The sequence below is a fragment of the Anguilla rostrata genome, chromosome 8, assembly GCF_018555375.3.
Source record: "Anguilla rostrata isolate EN2019 chromosome 8, ASM1855537v3, whole genome shotgun sequence".
NCBI lineage: Eukaryota > Metazoa > Chordata > Actinopteri > Anguilliformes > Anguillidae > Anguilla > Anguilla rostrata.
Window position 1 is genome coordinate 25,346,978 of NC_057940.1, and position 19,803 is coordinate 25,366,780.

The window sequence follows — 19,803 nt, forward strand, 5'->3', positions numbered from 1 at the left end:
ATAATATCACTTACTAATACAATTAAGACAGAGGATAAAATTTGCTATAGCTCAGCAGTGAAGACTGCTCCTCTGCTAAATCTCAGAAATGATTGTTTCACGTGTTCTGTTACAATCGCATACATTTTAAGGGAAAAAGCATTAGCTGACGGTAACCTTAATCGCATGAGTTAACGCGAATTTAATGCTTCGACCCAACCTGTTCCAATCACGCAAACCAGAAATAACTCATTTTCATTTTATTTTATCCATGGCATAGTTCCTTAAATCAATTCCACCCCTCTATCGTTCGGCATGATCTTCGGTATGCACTTATTGTACGTCGCTTTGGATAAAAGCGTCTGCTAACTAAATGTAATGTAACGTAAATATAATGCAAGTAGCCTACGGAAATAACGCGTTTGTCTATAATGACGAAGCATTTGTGAAGATCCGATAGCAACATCGTCTTTAATGAGTGTTGTGCAAGATATCAAATAGAAATATGAGGCAGAATAATGATCTATATAACTGAGAGATATACAAACTTTACGGAATAGACTTTTCGCTGTGTCTCATGAGATATAATTCCACGTTTCTGAATCACTATTCCATAGATCCCCTTTCCGGTCGTCTGCAACTGCGTCCATCTATGCGTAGTTCAGTACTTACATCGTCGTTCGCTCCCTCCCTCCCTCTCAGCCCTTCTCCGGTTTCTCTCTAGCTCTACACACGCACACGCACGCACGCACACACACACACTTCTCCTCCGCGCACCCCCTCTTTGATTTCTCATTCACTCCAATGTGTGATTCACGCAGTGCTCCGACTCAGTGTGGGAGGGGGGGGCTACTAGATATATGATTTTCTGAGGAGACCACTGCTCACAAAGACTGAATCCAGTTTCAGAGCAAAGACCTCAAGACTCGAAGCCGGGAGTAGAAGTACCAACAAGCGTTTAGAGGAAGAGATTTCTCGTCTGAACATTGGCGTCTTACAATATCACCAGAAGACGCATTTTGGTTATACCAGAAGAAAAGAATATAACACGCAACAAGTTGGTACAAAACTCTTTGGAGTTTGGGTCAGAGTCATTCATTGGCGAGCATTTGTGGATGTTGACGGACTGTTTCAGTTTGGGACTGGTCCGTTTCAACGGTCTTGACTTTGCCTGGTTTTTAAATGATTTTCCTTCTGCACATTATATTTAAAAAAAGTTAAAAAATATATGTTCTCTGCAGGCTATCGACTGCCACCGTTATTCCTTCAACCCTTTCTCGATGAAATTATGAAGACGGTGAACTTGAATCAAGTTTGAGGAGTCGATTCTCTTTCAACAACATTTGCAGGCAGCATATATGGACCTGAAAACGTTTTCAAGGTAAGTGCACGTGAATTATTTTATTAAGTTTCAGCTTTCGGTGAATGCATGCACTCTCAAGGCGTGTGGTATTATATGATAAGCTACTGCATAGAGAACAATGTTCACATAACGTTTGAATAACTAGCCTATAATGTATATCTAATTTAAAACTGAAGTGATAGTTGCAGGCACTTGCTAGGAGTTTACTTTCTCACAGCCACTTGGCACACAAGTGATCCAGTTCTGATGGCTGAGTTTAAGATTTGACAGATTAACTCACCACTCATGAAGATCATTGGTGTATGGCCTTTAATAGCCAAATACACACATTTAGTATTACATGGAAACATCTGATGTGCATGCATGCAAAATGATATTAACAACGTAAGCTTCACTTTAGATTGTTGTCGGAAAATGTTCAAATGCAAAAGAGAAGACTGTTCTACTCTTACAATGTTGACGCTATTAGGGCTGCTTTTATGGTAATGTGGTTGCTGTCCATGGTGCCACGCACAGGTCGAATATAGGCTACTAATATTGAAATGGAACACTAATGCAATTATTATGATTTTCACGTACAATGGGGACTCATAACTAGCCTACCTTAAAACTTTAAACTTTAACTAGCCTACTAACTTTAAAAATGAAACATTACTGTTTGTGAATCTCTGTAGGTAGGCTAACATACATTGAGTGCTGCGACTTCTGCCGCGCGCCACTCGCTACAAGCACTCACGTGTGGATCTACAACTGATTGCTTCTTATGGCTGCGGTGTTTGTTTTCATTATGTGTACTTGCGCTTGGGGTGGAAATGAGTGGGGCCAACATCGAAAGATGAATTTGGTCGTTCCCTAACGAACAATTTCAGCCGACCCTTTTTGTTTGGTTCTTTAAAGGTTCTCTTCGATTGTTCTCGAAAGTGCATCCACGACGACACTCTCCACACCGTTTCGATTGTGCAAGAATTCAGCCACACTTCAGCATCATTGCCGTTTCTTATATTCTCTTACATATTTCGTATGGTTTTTTTTAACACAAACGACCGAGATGAGGAACAAAAAATTCAAATAGCTAGCCTACCTCTAACTGAATACAACGCATGAGCCAATTTAAGCCTTCTACGGTAGTGTTTTTTAAAAAATATAAAAGTGGAAAATTATTGCATATAAAGTATTTGGGGCATATTTTACCTTGAACAGTTACATGTGCACAAAAACTGAAAATGTAGTCTTATTTTGTAACGGCTGAAATGCAAGACAAAAATGTATTATACGTATTATAATAATTAAAAAGTATTATAATTACGAGAACCTTTTGTGGAACAGGATTTTCCCTCCTAACGATGTCTTATGAATTCGCACCACACAGAACTGTTTTGGCGCAGCCGGTTAACTTTCCTCATCCCCTTAACGCTTCAACAGGTTGAGACAACAGCCTACGGTGCACTATTGCTTTAGACAGAACATTGTACCAAACAAAGCATATTAACATTTCACTTCACTGTTGTTTCTTGGATTCGTAACATATATTTCGACCTGCAACCAAGTCGGAATGCTAGATCACATCAATACCAAATCAATGCAAAATTACGTTTACCTTGCGTATGTACTCCCACACGGTGCAATTTCGTAGAAGAAGGCGTCTCTTTTGTTCACTGACGTCAGAGATTATGCACGAGTGTACACATTTAAAGGCACATACCTCAATATTGTCAACATTTATTTTAACGTTGGTTCGTAATATTTGCCTGTATTGTAATTTGGATTCAAAAACAGTTTGACGAATCAAATTTGGCGATTGCTAAACTGTGTTTATGACAGAAGAACCTAGGATTGCATCTAAGCCAAAGTTAAACAAAAATGATTGAAACCAAGACACGGGATCCATGCTGTGGGAACCTGATCGCCTCAGTGAGTAGCAAACAATTCTGGATTGCGAGATCATGACCGTGTTGGTACCCTCGGCTAATTGGGATCCACATGGGGCGTGCTGTTCTGTCAGTGTAATTAATGTAGGCTACTCAGTGCCGCACACAAGAACGATTGCTTCCAAAAAAAGGGGAAGGTTTGACGCAGAAAGTTTCCCATTTTGTCTCTGGTGAAATTAGCAATAGTTTTCATGCGTTTATTAGCCTACTGATTGTGATACACGTGTAAAGTATTCATATATATTTGCACATTTGCTCGATTTTCGGCAGAAGGTGCAACAATCTGGCACATGAAGCATATGGAGAAAGTTGGCTTGCTGATTGACGAGGTGACCGTGAAAGGGTGTCACTTGAGACTACAGTTTGAAATTAATTAACTGGCCTATTGTTGCACGGTGTAAAAACACTTTATTAGAACTCGAAACATATAGAATGGAATTAACCTACTCGTCGTTAATAGGATTCCCCTGGTGGGAAGAACAGGAGCATCAGGAGTTAATGGTAACACAAGTAATGTTAGAACTGTGTTGTTCACTCGGACTCTTCGGCTACTTTAGTCAGTCGGGCTTCTGCGTCGCCCGCCTTTGGTCAGTCAGCTCATTTGCTCCAAAAACAAGCACGAGCTAATATATGTGTTCTGCCTCGTGCTGTTTTATCGTTACGGCGGAGCACCGCAATCTCAGGATCAAACCTATCACATAGCTGCTCAGCATTTTCATTGCAGAGGTGTCTTCAGCACGTCTTTACCTCGGAGAAGTATCTCTTTAAAAACACGCAACGCAGCATAGAGGCTTGATATGGGAATTTTCCTTTTTCAGCAAAAAAAAATCTGTTTTCATAACTGCTGTCGCTCATTTTTAATCAGGCACTCTAAAAGTATCAACAAATTCTGAGGAAGTGAAGGTTTTCAATTCACAGAACACGTTGGATTCTTTTTATGCCGTTAGACACATGTAAAATAGGCAGAAAATGGTTTAATGTGCAGAGATGAAAGCTAAATGCTGCTATTTTCCCAGCACGTCCTAACGACGCTGTCTGTTCGAAGTAGGGAGAGAGACGAACCATTTCATAGATTTCAGGTCACAAAACCATATTTTTGGTTATGTCTGTATGTGGCTTGACCATCATCCAGAGAAGATTTACATGTAATACTTTGCAAACATACAGAGGGGTAGACATGCATTCATATGTCTCTGTTTCCCCTTTCATGCTTGGTGCAGCTGCCTGACTCGAAAGAGACCGGCCATTCACACTCGGGTGAATGAGTCTGTTGATAGTCTTGTTTTCTTACTGTTGTGCCAATGATGGGTGGGGAGGGGGGGGGGGGGGGGGGTGTCTTTTTAATGCCCTTTCCCTCTCCTCAACTCTCATCTTGCTCTCCTCTCTCTGGAAACATTGAGGGCAGTTTGAAGGATGACTCACACTGGTATTGGTGGCCAGTGTCATCAGTGATAAATCCCCCCACCTCACCCCCCGGTGATTTGGGCACTCATTCAGTTTGGCTTTCCCTCAATACCCCAAGCTCTACTTATGCTCACCAGGACATGGAAAGCATTTTGTCTTGGTGGATATCAATATACTCCATCATCATGCTGGACTCTCACTCAGTCAGTGTAACATGCTAAGCCTGCCGAGTGATCTGCCATGGCTTTCCACAGAGGGCGCTCAACCAGATTTTATCTTCCCAGTTAGCGTCTACATTTCTGGGGTCTTGACCAGCGAAGCTTTGGACTTGGTGACTCAGTGATGATAACTTATAAGGCATGCTTTCCTGAGGCACTGTGCGTCCTTGTAAACTAAATTAGAGATGTCTGTCAACGACACACACACACACACACACACACAGGCAAACACAAAGACATGGATACAGTCAGACACACGCACAGGCAAACACCATAATAACAATTTAATGATATGATTAATGATGTAATTATCAAACAAGGACCCAATCAAGCTTTTCACAGCATATGAAGTAATAAGAAATGTGGTTTATAATTTGAAGATGTGTGAGTTATGGAGAGTTATTCAATGCTGGACATACAGAGAGTTCCTGTGAGCAGCGGCCTTAACTGACTCATTATCTGGGATAGCCTGTGCATGCACCTGTGTCTGCTTTCCCTCAACTGTCCTTCAATTTTAGTCAGGTAGACTATTGCATAGAGGCTTCAGACAAATGCAATGAAGTGTGAACTACGTGAGCATTCATTTTGCACCCCATATAGGGTTTAATGAATCTCCATGGGAATCATGCAGCCTTCTAAGTCAAGCCAAGTGCATTAAGACAGAAAATTTACTATCACTGGAAGTTCCATGACATACCGAACTGCAAAATAATTTAACCGGGCACTTCCTCTTCAACTGAGATTTCAGACCAAGGGGCTGTGTTTTTGCAAGGAAATAATGCAACTGTTCAAGCTATAGCCTATTTGTTTGAATTCCATTTGTATGTTCAAGATATAACTCACACAAAACTTTTCTGGGCGTGCATTTATGATTATGGTTTTTGTTTTTTTCTCTGTTCTGTGTCCACAGAATCTTCTGAGTTTCAGAACTATCCTTCCAAGCAGCGCATAGAAAAGATCATTCTAATTAAGAAGAGGGAAAGGCAGAGAGAACCCAGTCTCACTGAGGAGCATCCCTCCTCCAGGCTTTCCACAATCTCTCTTAGGAGATTTCTCCTTCCAGGATCTCCAGTCATCTCTTATAGATCCCAGACCACCTCTCAAAATGACCACGAGTTCTCTTTTTGCGATGCCCTGGTTGGCCCTGCTCCTCGTGGGCCTGGCCACTAGCGACCCCTCCGGCCCGGCCTCCGACTCCTGCGCCACCCTGGTCCAGAACCGCTTCTTCGGCTCCTTCACCTCCACCTTGGTCTTCCCCTCCACGCCCTGCTCCTGGACCCTGCAGAACCCGGACCCGCGCCGCTACACCGTCTTCGTGAAGATCACCAAGCCCACCGAGGCCTGCCTGCCCCGCCAGCTCAAGACCTTCCAGTTCGACTCCTTCCTGGACACGTCCCGCACCTACCTGGGCATGGAGAGCTTCGACGAGGTGGTGAAGCTGTGCGACGCCTCCACCCAGGTGTCCTTCTTGCAGTCCAACAAGCAGTTCCTCCAGATGCGCATGGTCACCCCCCGGGAGGACCTGGAGGCCGAGGATGGAGACGGGGAGTTCAACACCGAGTACCTCGTGGTGGGAAACCGCAACCCCAGCATGCCTGCCTGCCAGATGCTGTGCCAGTGGCTCGAAGCCTGCCTGACCTCCAGCACCCACGGCCACCCATGCGGCATCATGCAGACCCCCTGCCAGTGCTGGGAGGCCCCCCAGCGCAAGCCTGGCGGCTGCTACAGAGCAGGAGTCTACCTGGAGAGATGCATTCCCAGCATCCCCCGGGACGCTGGCCGCGACGCTGAGATTGCAGGTGAGTCCTTCCTCTGACTGTCTCTAGTTGAGCCAAACTGTGTAGTGTCAAGGTGGGTCCCAGTTGGTGTCACTACCAAAAAAACTGATTGTCCAGTGTAAAGCACCACAACCTCATTCATTTTAAGCCATCACTGCACAAAGCACCATGACTTCATTAATCTAAAAAAATAAAAAATAAAAAAATCACAACACTGAGAACCACAATAGCCATCACAGTGCAAAGCACCACATCTTAATTAATCGGAAACTAGCACAACAGAAAACATCACAACATAAATAATCTTAAAGAAATGCAGAGCATCAGAGCTCTTTACACCACAGGCTCGCTGTGTATGCTTTCATAAGTATGTAAAGACATGATCTCATTCTTATCTCTGTGCAAAAAAGGTTTGAGTGTTCCAGTCAAGCATCTCTCTGCATCCAGTCTGATAAATTATTCATGCTTTTATCAAACCATTTAATTGCAGCCGTTTAATTGGGCATATCAAAAGACTACTTAGAGGCTGCTTGCGGAGGGATCTATTCATTTTGAGATCTAAAGACTTAGCAATAAAAAAACTACAATTTTTCTATTATTCTCCCTCTGCAGCTTGTCTCAGAATCTCAGTGCAGATGGTTTTTCAGATTTACTGGTAGCAATGACTGGTAATGCGTCGCTAGTACATTATGGTGCTCTGCTGCAACAGTGATTTGATGCAGCTATCTACAAAAGCTTGCTATTATGAATACAAGAACATGTGGTTCTTGTATTCATGTATCCAAAATTATTTTCTCCCTGGAGTGCAATAACACTAATACAACCATAGAAATGGGCACCATTTTACATAAAAGTAATAATTATGCAACATTTATATTATATACATAGTTATGCATATGACGCATTTATAAACACGTGTTATGTAAGTGGGTATTATACTGTACCAGAAGGGTGCTGGAGACGTTGGTGACCCTTGGTTGGGATTGTGTGGGCGTGGGTGAGTGGGATGGAAAGGGGCTGGTGTGGGAGGCAGGCACAGCCCTTACAATGCTGTCTCACAGCAGGCAGGGACCACAGATTGTATTAGAAAACGGAGCAGGGCTCTTGTGGTTACCATAGCAACTGTCTGAGTTTGCACACAGTCCCCACTGAACTCAGAAAAACAGGCAGCATAAAAATCTCCAGTCTTACAGACAGCAGGAACATAAGCTCTTTTATTGTGTGTGTGGGCGAGTGCATGTGTGTGTGTTTGGTGTTTATATGCATGCTTTAATTGTGAATTTATAATCAGCTAGTTAGAGCCCAGGGTGTGTCTATAACTATGATAATGAAAACGTTTATGAGCAATTTATTTTGACAATGATTAAACATGCATTAGAGAGGAACAATAGAATACTCCGTCTCAAATTGATGCAAAGGTCCTTTTTGTAAACAGTAGCACAAAAAATCTGTGCAGACAGAACTTGGTTTGGTTGTATACAACAATGCAGTTAATAGATTTGTCCTCTAGGTGCCAGCACTGATACATTATGGTGTATGTTTTGCACACTATAACTGCTGGAAGAATGCTCCTCAGCACAATTCTCCTTGTAATTGATTTCACGTACATGTTGTTCAGGACACAAAGGATCATGCAATGCTATTTGTTACAGTGTAATAATTGAACTCCTACTCCTGATGTCCCTCCAGTTTAAATAGCCTTATGTGAGCGGCTGCTTATTATACTGTGAATCCATTCTCGGCCTGCAGGGGGCTGGAGTGGGTGGGGCCGCTGGACGGAGTGCAGCAGTGACTGTGGCGGTGGAGTTCAGACGCGCAGCAGGACCTGTCTGCCTGACGAGAGCTTTCTGTGCGAGGGCGTGGTCGAGGAGGGGCGGCCCTGCAACCCCCAGCCATGCATCGGTGAGCCTGTCTGCCTGCAGTCAAAACTCCAAAACTTTATTGCACACAAACAAAACAGTTTCAATGTTTTCGGCGCCAATTGATTTGAGCACAAAAGAACACTAGTTTTGCATGCTAATCAGCGAAGTCAGTTTTTCTTTTTGAATGTCAGATCCACACAAAATGAGGGCCCATGTTTCCTGCCATGCTACTCGGCATCTAGGAGAGACCTGTGCATGAGCATGAGTCTTACCTCATGGCCACTCTAGATTACTGCGATCAGATCTCCCCCACTGTCTCACACAACCTCATGTAGCCTCAGGCTTGTCTGCCTTACGTTCAGTTACGGAGGCGTGGGAGAAAACACCCCAGTGCGCGCTGGAGCGTGATAGCTGATATCTGACTTTGACACCGCAGGCAAAGTGCGCTCCCGAAGCCAGGCTCTGCGTTCAATCAAGAGAGACAACGGTGAGGAACCTCGCTATGGAAACCTTGCACCCCAAACAGGTAAGTGGACAGCACAAAAAAATAGTAATAAAGCCGTTTTCACAATTTTCTTGAACTCTCCACTTTGCCGCAGCCATTTGCACATCTCTTTTCCACGCCCAGTAAGCTGGGTTTTTGGATGCAGCAGAGAATCCTGTGTTAAGGATTAAGAGATGAAAGTTTACACAGCATGCGGACAATGACTGGCTTTTAGAGCAAGCTATCTAACCCTCAAGTGCTGGTATGAGTAGCACACTGACTTTCATAGGCTTTTAAAGCAAAGCCTTTCATCTGCCATCACTGGTCCAGACCTCACATGGACACTAAATGGCTTTTGAGACAAAAGCTCTATTGGCACATACACTATCAGTCTGAAGAGCAGCAAGAAGAGGGACTTTAAGAACATGTTTTTTGAATTCCCTCTGCTGCACTGAGGACAGGGCGTTAGAAGTGGTCTGAAGTCCCATCTGCTCCTGTCTATAAAATTGGGACGCTCAAGTTCCACTAGAGCCGAGTATTGAAGATATCTGAACCAGTGTGCTAACCGCTAACCGCCCTCCCTGCAGTGGATGCCGGGTCAAACGACTGGTCCCCCTGGAGCGTGTGCTCGGCCACCTGCGGAGAGGGCTGGCAGAGCCGCAGCCGCTTCTGCGTGTCCTCCTCCCACAGCACCCAGTGCACCGGCCCGCTGCGCGAGCACCGCCCCTGCAACAACACGGCCGTCTGTCCGGGTGAGCTCCCCGTCCCGGCCCCGCGCCCTTTTAGGGCTCCTGTCTTACTGTAACTCTCAGCCACCACAGCTCTCCCAAAAATCTCTCTATCCTCCTCCACCCCTCATGTCTCCGTCTTGCCCAGCCCCGCCCCATTTTCCACCTCTACACTCTCAAAAGAAAGGGTTCTAAAAAGCTCCTCTGTCCCTCCATAGAGGAACCCTATCTAGTTCAAGGGTTGTTTGTTGGCCAAAGGGTTCGATCTGGGAGCTTTCACACTTTTAACATCTACCAGAGAGGGATCCAAAAAGAACTAAAAAAGGTTCCCTTTGAAGACAAGCCAAAGAACCCTTTTTTTCTGAGAGTGGAAATCCTCCCTTACTTGCTCCCCTTTCCTCTCTCCCTCTTCTCTCTATTTGCTGCCATACTCTGCATCCTGCTCCACTTTTCATTATTAGTTTTGAAGGCTATGGTTTCAAAAGCAACAGGGTGAGACATAGAAACCACCCGATTCAGTGACTAATTGCTGTAATTTGCCCAATTATCTACTTCTTCCTGTTTTGAAAGCCTGTGTATGGTGAAAGGCCCTCTGGATTATGTCTAGAACAAGGCTATTCTGATGGATACAAAAGCTGAAACCATGCACTGATTAGATTGAATTGAAAGCAAAAACTTGATAAGCATATTGCAATAAATGACATGCCTATTTGCAATTTGGCAGTCAAATTGCAGGCTATATATGCAGCGTGGGGCAGGTTGCAGAATGCGGACTCAGCATGTGTGGTGCGGTGTGGGTGTTTCTCTCTATAAATCACACTCTAGCTTCTCTGATTGCAGTGCATGGAGCCTGGGACGAGTGGTCGCCATGGAGCCTTTGCTCATCCACTTGCGGACGTGGTTACAGGGACCGTTCCCGCACCTGCAAGCAGCCCCAGTTTGGGGGTGACCCATGTGTTGGACCGACAAAGCAAACCAAGTTCTGTAACATTGCTGTCTGCCCAGGTGAGCCTAACCTCCTCAAAGATGTGTATATCACTGCCACACCCCTTTGAAGTTTTCCAGTCCCTGATTGGTCAAATTTACATTTCATTCTTTGGTTTTGTGAAACATCTCTGGCCCCTATAATAGACTGAGAATCCGTAGGGTCAAACAAATATAGGTCGAAAAACATTTTTTTTTCTAGTTTAAAATAGCTTTGAATTTCATTGAAAAACAAATGTGATAAAATTTGTAACAGATCTTGCTATTTTTTACTGCCATTATTTTTCCTTCTTATTTTAATAGCAATCCTATATCATAAATAATATGAAAAGGAAGTGAAAAAAGGAGCTTGCTTCAGCCTTTTAAAGCAATTCTCAGCAGTCTGAGACCAATCTCAGCCTGACAAAAGGCTGTGTTCAGCATTCAAAGACAAAGGCTGCCAATCACTCTCTCTAAAAGTGTTCATTTAATTGATGGAATTTGGTAGAGGCTGAATCCAGAGGACTGGCAGTTAGCACTGCTGTGCTTAGTACATAAAGACCTGTGTTGGCCCTTGAAAATCAGTGTGAATTCAGAGCTTTTCATACCTCCCCAAAGTGAAGGTCAGAGGCATGCTGTTGAGCTGAAGGCTTTTGTTCATAAGGAAGATGACTGCAGCTGAAAGGGAATGAGCAAACAAAGCATTAGTGTGAAGTTATGCAAAGTTATGTTGGAGCTCTGAATTTCCCTCCAAATTTCTCCCAGCAACTGTCTGTGACTTCGGCTTACCTGCTTACATTTTATGAGAATAATTTGTCCTAAAATAAACATGTATAACCTTATATTGGTATGAATTGTGGTGGAAAGTGTGGATCTTATATGTCTTTCTCTCTGGTTCCCCCTAGTGGACGGTGCATGGAATGAGTGGTCCAGCTGGAGTGCTTGCTCTGCCTCCTGCTCCAATGGAACCATGCAGCGCACTCGCGAGTGCAATGGCCCGTCATACGGAGGTTCAGAGTGCCGTGGGGAGTTTCTGGAGACTAAAAACTGTTTTCTGAAGGAATGCCCAGGTAAGAACCGCCCCATCAATCAGGAAAAACTGACCCATGGTATGAAAGTCTGGGAGGAAGGGAACAACATTAGTGCTATCACGCTAAAGATATAATTGTACATTTTTGGGAGTATTGAGACATACCCATGGAAACGACCTTCTATTTGAAAAAGATCAGCAGGGTCAGGGGTCATGTTTTTTGTTGCCTTCCCTCAGTCGATGGCCGCTGGCATGATTGGAGCATGTGGGGAAGCTGTTCAAGAACCTGCGGTGGAGGCAGCCAGCAGAGACAGAGGATATGCGAGGGCCCATTTTTTGGGGGAGAGCCTTGCCCTGGGAAAGGGCAGGAGACACAGCGCTGCAGTGAGAGGAGGTGCCCAGGTCAGTGAACTCACAGCAAACTCACATTCAGTAAGCTTACATTTCCAGCATGCATTGGGGGTGGCTTGGGAAACGAAATTCATCTAGCCTGCTCTTCATTTGGTCTCAGGAATCCATTTTATTTCACAAATTACTCATGCCCAAACTTTTCTTACATTATATTAGATAGGTATTAAGCAAACTTGAACACTTCTAGCATTTTTGCTTGCACAGAATCCATTTATGCAGTTTGATATATACTGAAAAAAGTCAAATTAAGTACCTTGTTTTCGGTTACGAGCATAGTTCCCTAACCATTATGCTACCCTGCCACCCCACGCTTATACTGCATTTCAGAAACACTGTAATTGCGATGAATCTAACAGGGAAAGAAAAACCACAACCGAAATTCATCTAATAGGCACATAATGTTCTGTGTGGGAAGTCAGTACCAAACCAGAGTGCAAGTGTCAATCTGCACCAGTGTTAGAGGTAACAGAACTGAAAGATTTTGAGGCATTGCAATATATGGCAGCGGTGATGTTTCGTAATCACTGTGGCCAGATTCATGGCAGCCTATGGCAATGAGAAAAACAATGCTGATTGATCTCTGTTCTCTCCAGAACCCCATGAGATCTGCGGTGAGGACAACTTTGCCGATGTCGTGTGGAAGAAGACGCAGGCAGGAGACATTGCAGCCGTACACTGCCCCCCCTCCGCCTCAGGTAAGCCATTTTCTGGAGAATGGGTGGGTGCAGCGGGTGCTGTCACAGTGGTGCCAGCATGGCCTGTTTAAGGTATTACGAGCATGCCAGTGGCGTTGTATAATCTTGTAAAGATTTATCCTGTCAGAGTTGTATTGACCCCCAGCCTTCTGCGTCAACACAGGGCTGATCCTTCGCCGATGCACCCTCAACGAAGCAGGCATTGCTTACTGGGAGAAACCAACCTACACTAAGTGCATTTCTAATGAGTACAGAGACATTCAGATGATGGTAAGCTTAGTGTGTTTCTAAGGATCTGTCAATTACCTTTTAAAATGATGTGATCTATACAAAATATGCTACCCCTGTATTAGTTTTGCATGCAACTATGGACATCTTTCAGACAGGACCATATTATACATTGTACCTGTAACATAACAGAAAGAAAGCTTTTAGCGTTGTGTGACAGAAAGAAACAATGAGAAACTCTTCTCCTGCAGACACGTGATCATCTGACAAAGGCACAGAAGGGGCTCGTGGGAGATGGAGTTTCTGAAGTCATCACCAAGCTGAAGACCACTTCTGATCAAGGGACAAACTACAGTGGAGACCTGTTGGCTATCATGGACATCCTGAGGAACATGACAGAGATTTTCAGGGGGTCCTACTACAACCCCAGCAACACAGATGTGCAGGTCAGTCAATATCTGGATGTTATTATTATTATTATTATTGTTATTATTATTATTATTATAATTATTATTATCATTATTATTATTATTATTATTGGTGGTGGTGTTGTTGCATTTGTTGTTGTTATTGAGTGTTTATCCTGAGCCATAATCCTCTTAGCTCAACTGCACTGCCATTCTCTTTCTCTGCTCTGCAGAACTTTGCTCACTCAGTCAGCAACTTGTTGCGGGAGGATAACCATGAGAAGTGGGAGGAGGCTCAGCTGGTGAGTAGTAACCGTGTGAACCATGTGCTTTCCAGACAACCACACAGCTCCATACTATCTGCATGGCAGCAAGCATAATTGCCCCAGTACTATCTGATAGGTCATTCACTCACAGTTAGAATAAAGCCCTGTGTCTCATTTGCTGCCCTTTCTGTCACACTGGTAAACTTATGCCTCAAACCGAGCTGCATACCCAAGTGGCAGTTAGCGTTGCATGCAATTCTAAATATCCTAAAAACACCAGGGATTTGATTTTCGTTTGCATAAAAAGAAAGGGAATTGTGTGCAAGTTAGCAATCTAGTTCAGCCATTGTGTTGCATCACGTTTAGTGGTGGGTGGTGGGTGAGGTGAGTACCCCTTCAATGTAAAGCACTTTGAGCATTTGGAAAAGTGCTATATAAATGTAAGGACCATGTTTAGACCAAGACTTTAAGATGTCCACTGATGTTAATGTGATTTACTGAGGCGCTGAACTGAATATGAGTTTCTGAGCAAAGGACATAGTTATGATTTGGAATTTCAGCTGTCAGTTAAGGAGCTGACCATGCAACCTGAATATTGTAATTTGATTTCCAAGTGGGAGCAAACACTGAGCGAAGGATTTATCCTAAATTGCTTCCATAAATACATCCCATTGTGTAGTATATGACACATGTAAGCTGTGAACATCTCCTGGGCAGCGGTGTTCTGCTAAGTGAACCATCGTTTGAATCACGCTGTTCGTGTGAATTAATCATGCTGGCATATTGCAGAATGCCATCAGAAACGGTCACTCCTGTGAAATCTGTAATTGTGCAATAGCCATTTCTGACGCTTACGGTTAGCTGCACCTGAGTGGAGTGCATCACGATGACAAATCTTGCAAGGTTAGAAATTGAGTGACAGGGGCCGCCTGGAACAGCTCTCGATCTGCCCGAACTGTGCTAGCAGACAATGTTGGAGGGAGCGAGAGAGAGAGTGCAAGAGTGCGAGAGAGAAATACTGTACGCCCACTCACCAATCTGTGCGGCTCCATAAAAACCAATCGAGCTGTCAATGGTGGGAGTAATAAACATTGCATTAGAGGCACACACACTCCACCCACAACCGCTCCGACCTGCGTCAGAGAGACGTCAGAGATTCGGCTCTAACTTTCTGAGAAAAATATCACTAAACACACTCTCCTGTTATGGAAGTTCCACGTCCGGTTCTGCACATTATATAAAAATCATTTGACAAGGAATGTTTCATGCAATTTAGTTTTCATTTCTTTTTAAGTTTATTGTCCAGTTATAAGAACAATCACAGAGCCAAGAAGATTACCTTAATTAAGATGATTTAGAGGGAGAAATTGACATTCTGGCATTTCTTTGACAAATGAAAAAATGGGAGAGGTGTCAATCATTGTCTTTGCACATGGATGTGACTGCCTCCCTTTTCCTCCAGATGGGGCCCAACATCAAAGAGCTCTTTCAGCTGATCGAGGACTTTGTTGAAGTGATTGGTTTGCAAATGAAAGACTTCCTGAACATTTATGAAGTCACAGAAAACCTTGGTGAGTCTCTGTCCAGTTTTAACTGATAAGCTTCATTGCAATATTTGCATTTTTTAGAAGTTATTCAGGAAATGAAAATTAAAACAAACGTGAACGCGTTTGGCTTAGCATAGTTTTTGGTGCTTTGATGTGGTCCTATGAACACTGAGGTGACAAGTTTTAATCCTTCAACCTCCCTCCCTCCACGCTTTAGTGCTCAGCATCCACAAGCGCCCAGCCGCTGCCACGTTTGACATCAGCTTCCCCATGAGAGGCTGGAGGGGGATGGCTGACTGGGTCAAGAACTCCGAGGACCGGGTGATGGTACCTCGAGAAGCCTTGTCACATGACGAGCCAGGTAAAACTCAGAAACACGGTCTCACAAACCTGCACACACATGCACACACACTCGCGCACACTCATACTCACACACTCACACATGCACACGCACGCACACACACGTACACACTTATGAACACAGTACAGAGTCTCGCTCTGATTTTTTTTTAACGATTGTGTGGGTTTGTTATGTGTTGTGTGTATTCCAGATGCAGATGATGACTCTGCAATTGTGACTGGGATTGTTCTCTATAGAAACCTTGGCAGCATTCTTTCTCTTCAGAGGTATGTCTGTCTTCTTTGTTCTTGCTATTCTTTTTATAGATATCTAGCTCAGGTAGCACTGCATTCTCTACAGGAGCACACCAATCTCTGTGAAGCTAACAGAGATAATGTTTCATTTACCGAAAGTTTGTAAATTGTATAAACCTAACACAGGTAAGATTGTGTTTTCTCTGGAGGCATGTTGGTGATTGTGCTGTCATTAAGGCATAATGCTCTACATTCAGTATCTCTATGCTGTCACAGCAGCAGAGTGCTGAGTTTCAGAATCTGACAAGGTTTAATCTGCTTCCAGAAGGGAGCTTCAGGCAATCCTCCACATTACAGCTCCACTGAATCCGCTGTGGATATGTGATCCTTAGTTCTTTGAGAACAGAATAAGCAGCTAATACTCAGTTTGGTTCAAGTTCAATTCTACCAGCTGAAAAACACCAAAGCTCAAATCAATCCCATGTAAATTCCTATTTAAGTGATGTAATTGTTCATATTTATTTTGGCGGTCAGTTCCTTAAGATGGTATTTAAGTGTGTGTGTAAGACGCACATATACAATGACACATGCAAATGTCTCCTGTCTTTTAGAAACAGCACTCTATTGGACTCCAAGGTGATCTCCGTTATCGTCAAACCTACTCCTAGCTTCCTGTCAACTCCCATCGAGATTGAATTTTCCCACCTCCACAACGTAAGTGTCAATGCATAGGAAACATAACTTCATGAAATTTAATTAAATCATGCTGTGCTCATGCTGACATTTTAAAGATAAATACCCTGTTATTAACTTGTACTTCCTCCACAGGACACCATCAACCAAACCTGCATCTCCTGGGATGAGAGTGAAACGTAAGTGGAGTCAATTTATAACCACTTAATACAGTACCAGTGATTTCCGTTCACTTTATTCTCAAGTGTTCCTCGTCACGTGCAATGATATGTGTGTGTGTCTGTGTGAGTGTGTGCGTGTGTGTGTGTGCATGCGTGTGTGCGTGCGTGCGTGCATGCGTGTGTGTGCGTGTGTGTGTGTGATGCTTACTTCAGAAACGTTTCAGCTTTCTTTCTTAAAACATGATCTGGGAAAAAAAATCCAAATATGATTATATTTGTTATTCTAATATATTCTTATAAATATTGGCACAATCCATTGGCCACTCTAAGAATGATTCACTGTTCCTGTGTCTGAGTCCCACAGAAGGGAAAGCCCTGTACGTCAAAGGCCCATTTCCATGGCAGAAAATACAGTTACTCGCCATTCATATTTTCAGTCAAATACTTTCATTATGTTTACAAACCTCTAGGGGAACTTAGAACAGGTTGTCAGTCTGGCTCCCTAATCCTTCCCTACCAATCCTACAGTTGGTTGGCTATGCAATTCCTTGCTTTGACAACAAACTGCCCTTCCCTATCTGTCACGGCAAATGAGAAATGACTAAATGAGTCCTCAGTTGACCGTCTTAGTAATATAAAGTATTTTCTTTCAACAATATTCGTTCTTATTACAGTAACTTAAGGTACATTTTATTCATTAGCCTTACCGCAAACACCTTTACATTTTCACGGAGCGCTTCTGTTTTAGTTGTTTTCTATAGAGGATGAATTGCCCATACCTGAATTGTGCTCTCTCATGTGCATATGATGAGCATGTGAGCATAATGATGTATAGACTGGAGTATAAGGGCCTTCAGGGCTTTTTGGTGTCACACTTTTGTGCGACATCAAAGAGAATAACAACGTTCCTCACTTTCTTGGCCTTTTGGGTTGGCCATTGTTGTCCTCTCAGACACTCCAGTTAAAGATGCCCAACCTCATTGTGGAGAGTCTTATGAGATGCCCCAGTAATGGGAAAACCTGTGAGGTGCCCGTGTTATTTTACTTGTAGTTCAAAGAGTTGCTCTTCACGGGCTTTGTGATGAAGCATGCTGGATGCTTCTCACTGCTTTGCACACAGCAGGGTAGGTGATCCTGTCCCTTTGCTTTTTGAAATTAGTTTTTCAGTCCTACCTCAGCACTGTAAAAATATCTGAGACCCATTGTACCTTTCTGAACTGCAAGCACAATAGGACCTGCAATATTAAGATGTTGACTGGGAATTCTATTCTGGGCTTTTGGTTCAATGTTGCATCAATTAAGTGCACTGTGGGTTTTTTCCCCCTCTTACCACATCCCCCAATATGGTTTACTAAGGCTCCTCTTCTACAAGTTATTTGTCTATAACTTCTTACACAGAAATCTTCTTACACTTACTGTCCATTTTAGAGTTCAATTGTTTAAAAAGTTGCAGGATTTTTAAGTTCTAAATATGCATTTTCAAAATACAAATACTTTCTTGAGTACACTTCATTTTATTTTTGTAAATGCTCTCCTATCAAAAACTGGCAACAATCAATTCAATCGGTATAAATGACAGAAAGTGCATAGAGAAATGAGTCTGAGGCAAAGGTTCCTAAGACTTTGTGGCCTTGGCACACAGATTGTACATGGTGGGAGAACATCTAATAAAGTGTCCTCTAGCTGATTATCTTGAAGTCTGGTGACGTCGTACAGGCCAGTGTGGGAGGAATCCTTGTACTTGCACCATTATTGCTTGTGCGTCATTCACGCCCGCCCACTCTCTGCAGCCTGAGCCCGTGTAAGTGTTGGGTCTGAGTAGCAGATCTGTGTGTGTGCGCGCTTTCTGTGTGGTTGCAAATACTAGAACTTGTGAACTGTTGCATGATGTGCCCGGTTGACTTGTGAGTCGCACTTGCTGCTTGCTAGATATACGAAAATAACGAATATTGCTTAATTGCAAGTGTTAATAATAAATCCAATGAGAGAAAATTCACCATCTGCCCTGCTGGCAGTGGCCCCTTTGCATTGAAAGTTCTGTTTATTCTAGGGCAGGAAAAGTAACTATAGTTCACTGTTAGATCCTTATCTATAAGAGTGGGTGAGAACTAATGTTTTTAATGTTATTGCAAAGTCAAATCCTAAACACTTCAACCCTAATCCTTAGAGTGAGCGTGTGAGGAATTTCAGTATGATGGAGGTTATTACAGTTTGAATTAATCTAAGCCTCAGAGAACAAACACTCAGGGAAGAACAAAAACAAATTCACTAATTGAAAGTCATGCAACAGATTTGTCATGATTTTAAATGCATTGACCCATTCTTATTCTTGTTTGCAGTATCATGAACAAACTTACTTAGCTGTCATCAGTTTATTCATAAAATGATTAGTTATATTGGTTATGTCTACACACTCAGGGCAATAACAGATTTGAACATTGCTCCTCTCTCAAACCCCTACTACTAATATGTCGTTATCAGAACATCTGCAAGCCACTATTCGTTCTTTAAGTATTAACATTGCAATATTACAGAATAATAGCAATACAGAATTTTCATTTGTTACCAATATAATTTTTATTTCAAATAATGCTAATTAATTTCAATTTATGAATAATAATAATAATAATAATAATAATAATAATAATAATAATAATAATAATAATAATAATAATAATAATAGAGTAATACAGACAGTAAAATCGTGGTACAAATATAGATTGCCTTGCATTGCAATAACCCGGCCCATGCTCAAACACCCTTAGTGTATGCCGTCTCAGATTGTACTGTCGGTCTGCCTTTCCCGAACGTTTGGCCATTTTCCTTACGCAGTGTAAGCGCAAAGGCTTAATCTGAAAGATCTAGTTAATTTGAGGGGTTCTGTCTAATGCCCCGCCGTTCGTTCTCCTTTCGCCCCGTGCAGTTCTTCGCTGCTTGGATCCTGGTCTGCGCGAGGCTGCAGAGCGGTGCCAGTCGATTCATTCAGAACCAAATGTGTGTGTGACAGACTCTCGTCCTTCGCCATTTTATCGCGGCAAAATCCCGACACGGTAAGTCAAAGACA

The 19,803-nt window shown here is 43.1% G+C and overlaps 1 protein-coding gene across 4 annotated transcripts in view; it reads left to right on the forward strand.

Annotated features, from left to right (window-relative positions):
• The first annotated feature begins 769 nt into the window (after positions 1 to 769).
• The window catches only part of LOC135261230 (adhesion G protein-coupled receptor B1-like), a 30,693-nt gene continuing 11,659 nt past the window's right edge, over positions 770 to 19,803 (forward strand). Inside the window, exons 1-19 of one of the 4 annotated variants that reach the window (XM_064347309.1) lie at positions 770 to 1,036; positions 1,221 to 1,360; positions 5,803 to 6,691; positions 8,420 to 8,572; positions 8,969 to 9,058; positions 9,604 to 9,768; positions 10,570 to 10,749; positions 11,613 to 11,777; positions 11,975 to 12,139; positions 12,742 to 12,843; positions 13,007 to 13,113; positions 13,323 to 13,517; positions 13,712 to 13,780; positions 15,207 to 15,315; positions 15,509 to 15,652; positions 15,843 to 15,918; positions 16,497 to 16,599; positions 16,714 to 16,757; positions 19,663 to 19,789. In XM_064347309.1, coding sequence (XP_064203379.1) covers positions 5,998 to 6,691; positions 8,420 to 8,572; positions 8,969 to 9,058; positions 9,604 to 9,768; positions 10,570 to 10,749; positions 11,613 to 11,777; positions 11,975 to 12,139; positions 12,742 to 12,843; positions 13,007 to 13,113; positions 13,323 to 13,517; positions 13,712 to 13,780; positions 15,207 to 15,315; positions 15,509 to 15,652; positions 15,843 to 15,918; positions 16,497 to 16,599; positions 16,714 to 16,757; positions 19,663 to 19,789 — 2,688 coding nt within the window. In that variant the 5' untranslated portion in view covers positions 770 to 1,036; positions 1,221 to 1,360; positions 5,803 to 5,997. Of the gene's footprint in view, positions 1,361 to 3,108; positions 3,254 to 5,802; positions 6,692 to 8,419; positions 8,573 to 8,968; positions 9,059 to 9,603; positions 9,769 to 10,569; positions 10,750 to 11,612; positions 11,778 to 11,974; positions 12,140 to 12,741; positions 12,844 to 13,006; positions 13,114 to 13,322; positions 13,518 to 13,711; positions 13,781 to 15,206; positions 15,316 to 15,508; positions 15,653 to 15,842; positions 15,919 to 16,496; positions 16,600 to 16,713; positions 16,758 to 19,662; positions 19,790 to 19,803 lie in introns of those variants that run through there. The other 3 variants (XM_064347308.1, XM_064347311.1, XM_064347310.1) reach the window with 3 other exon arrangements.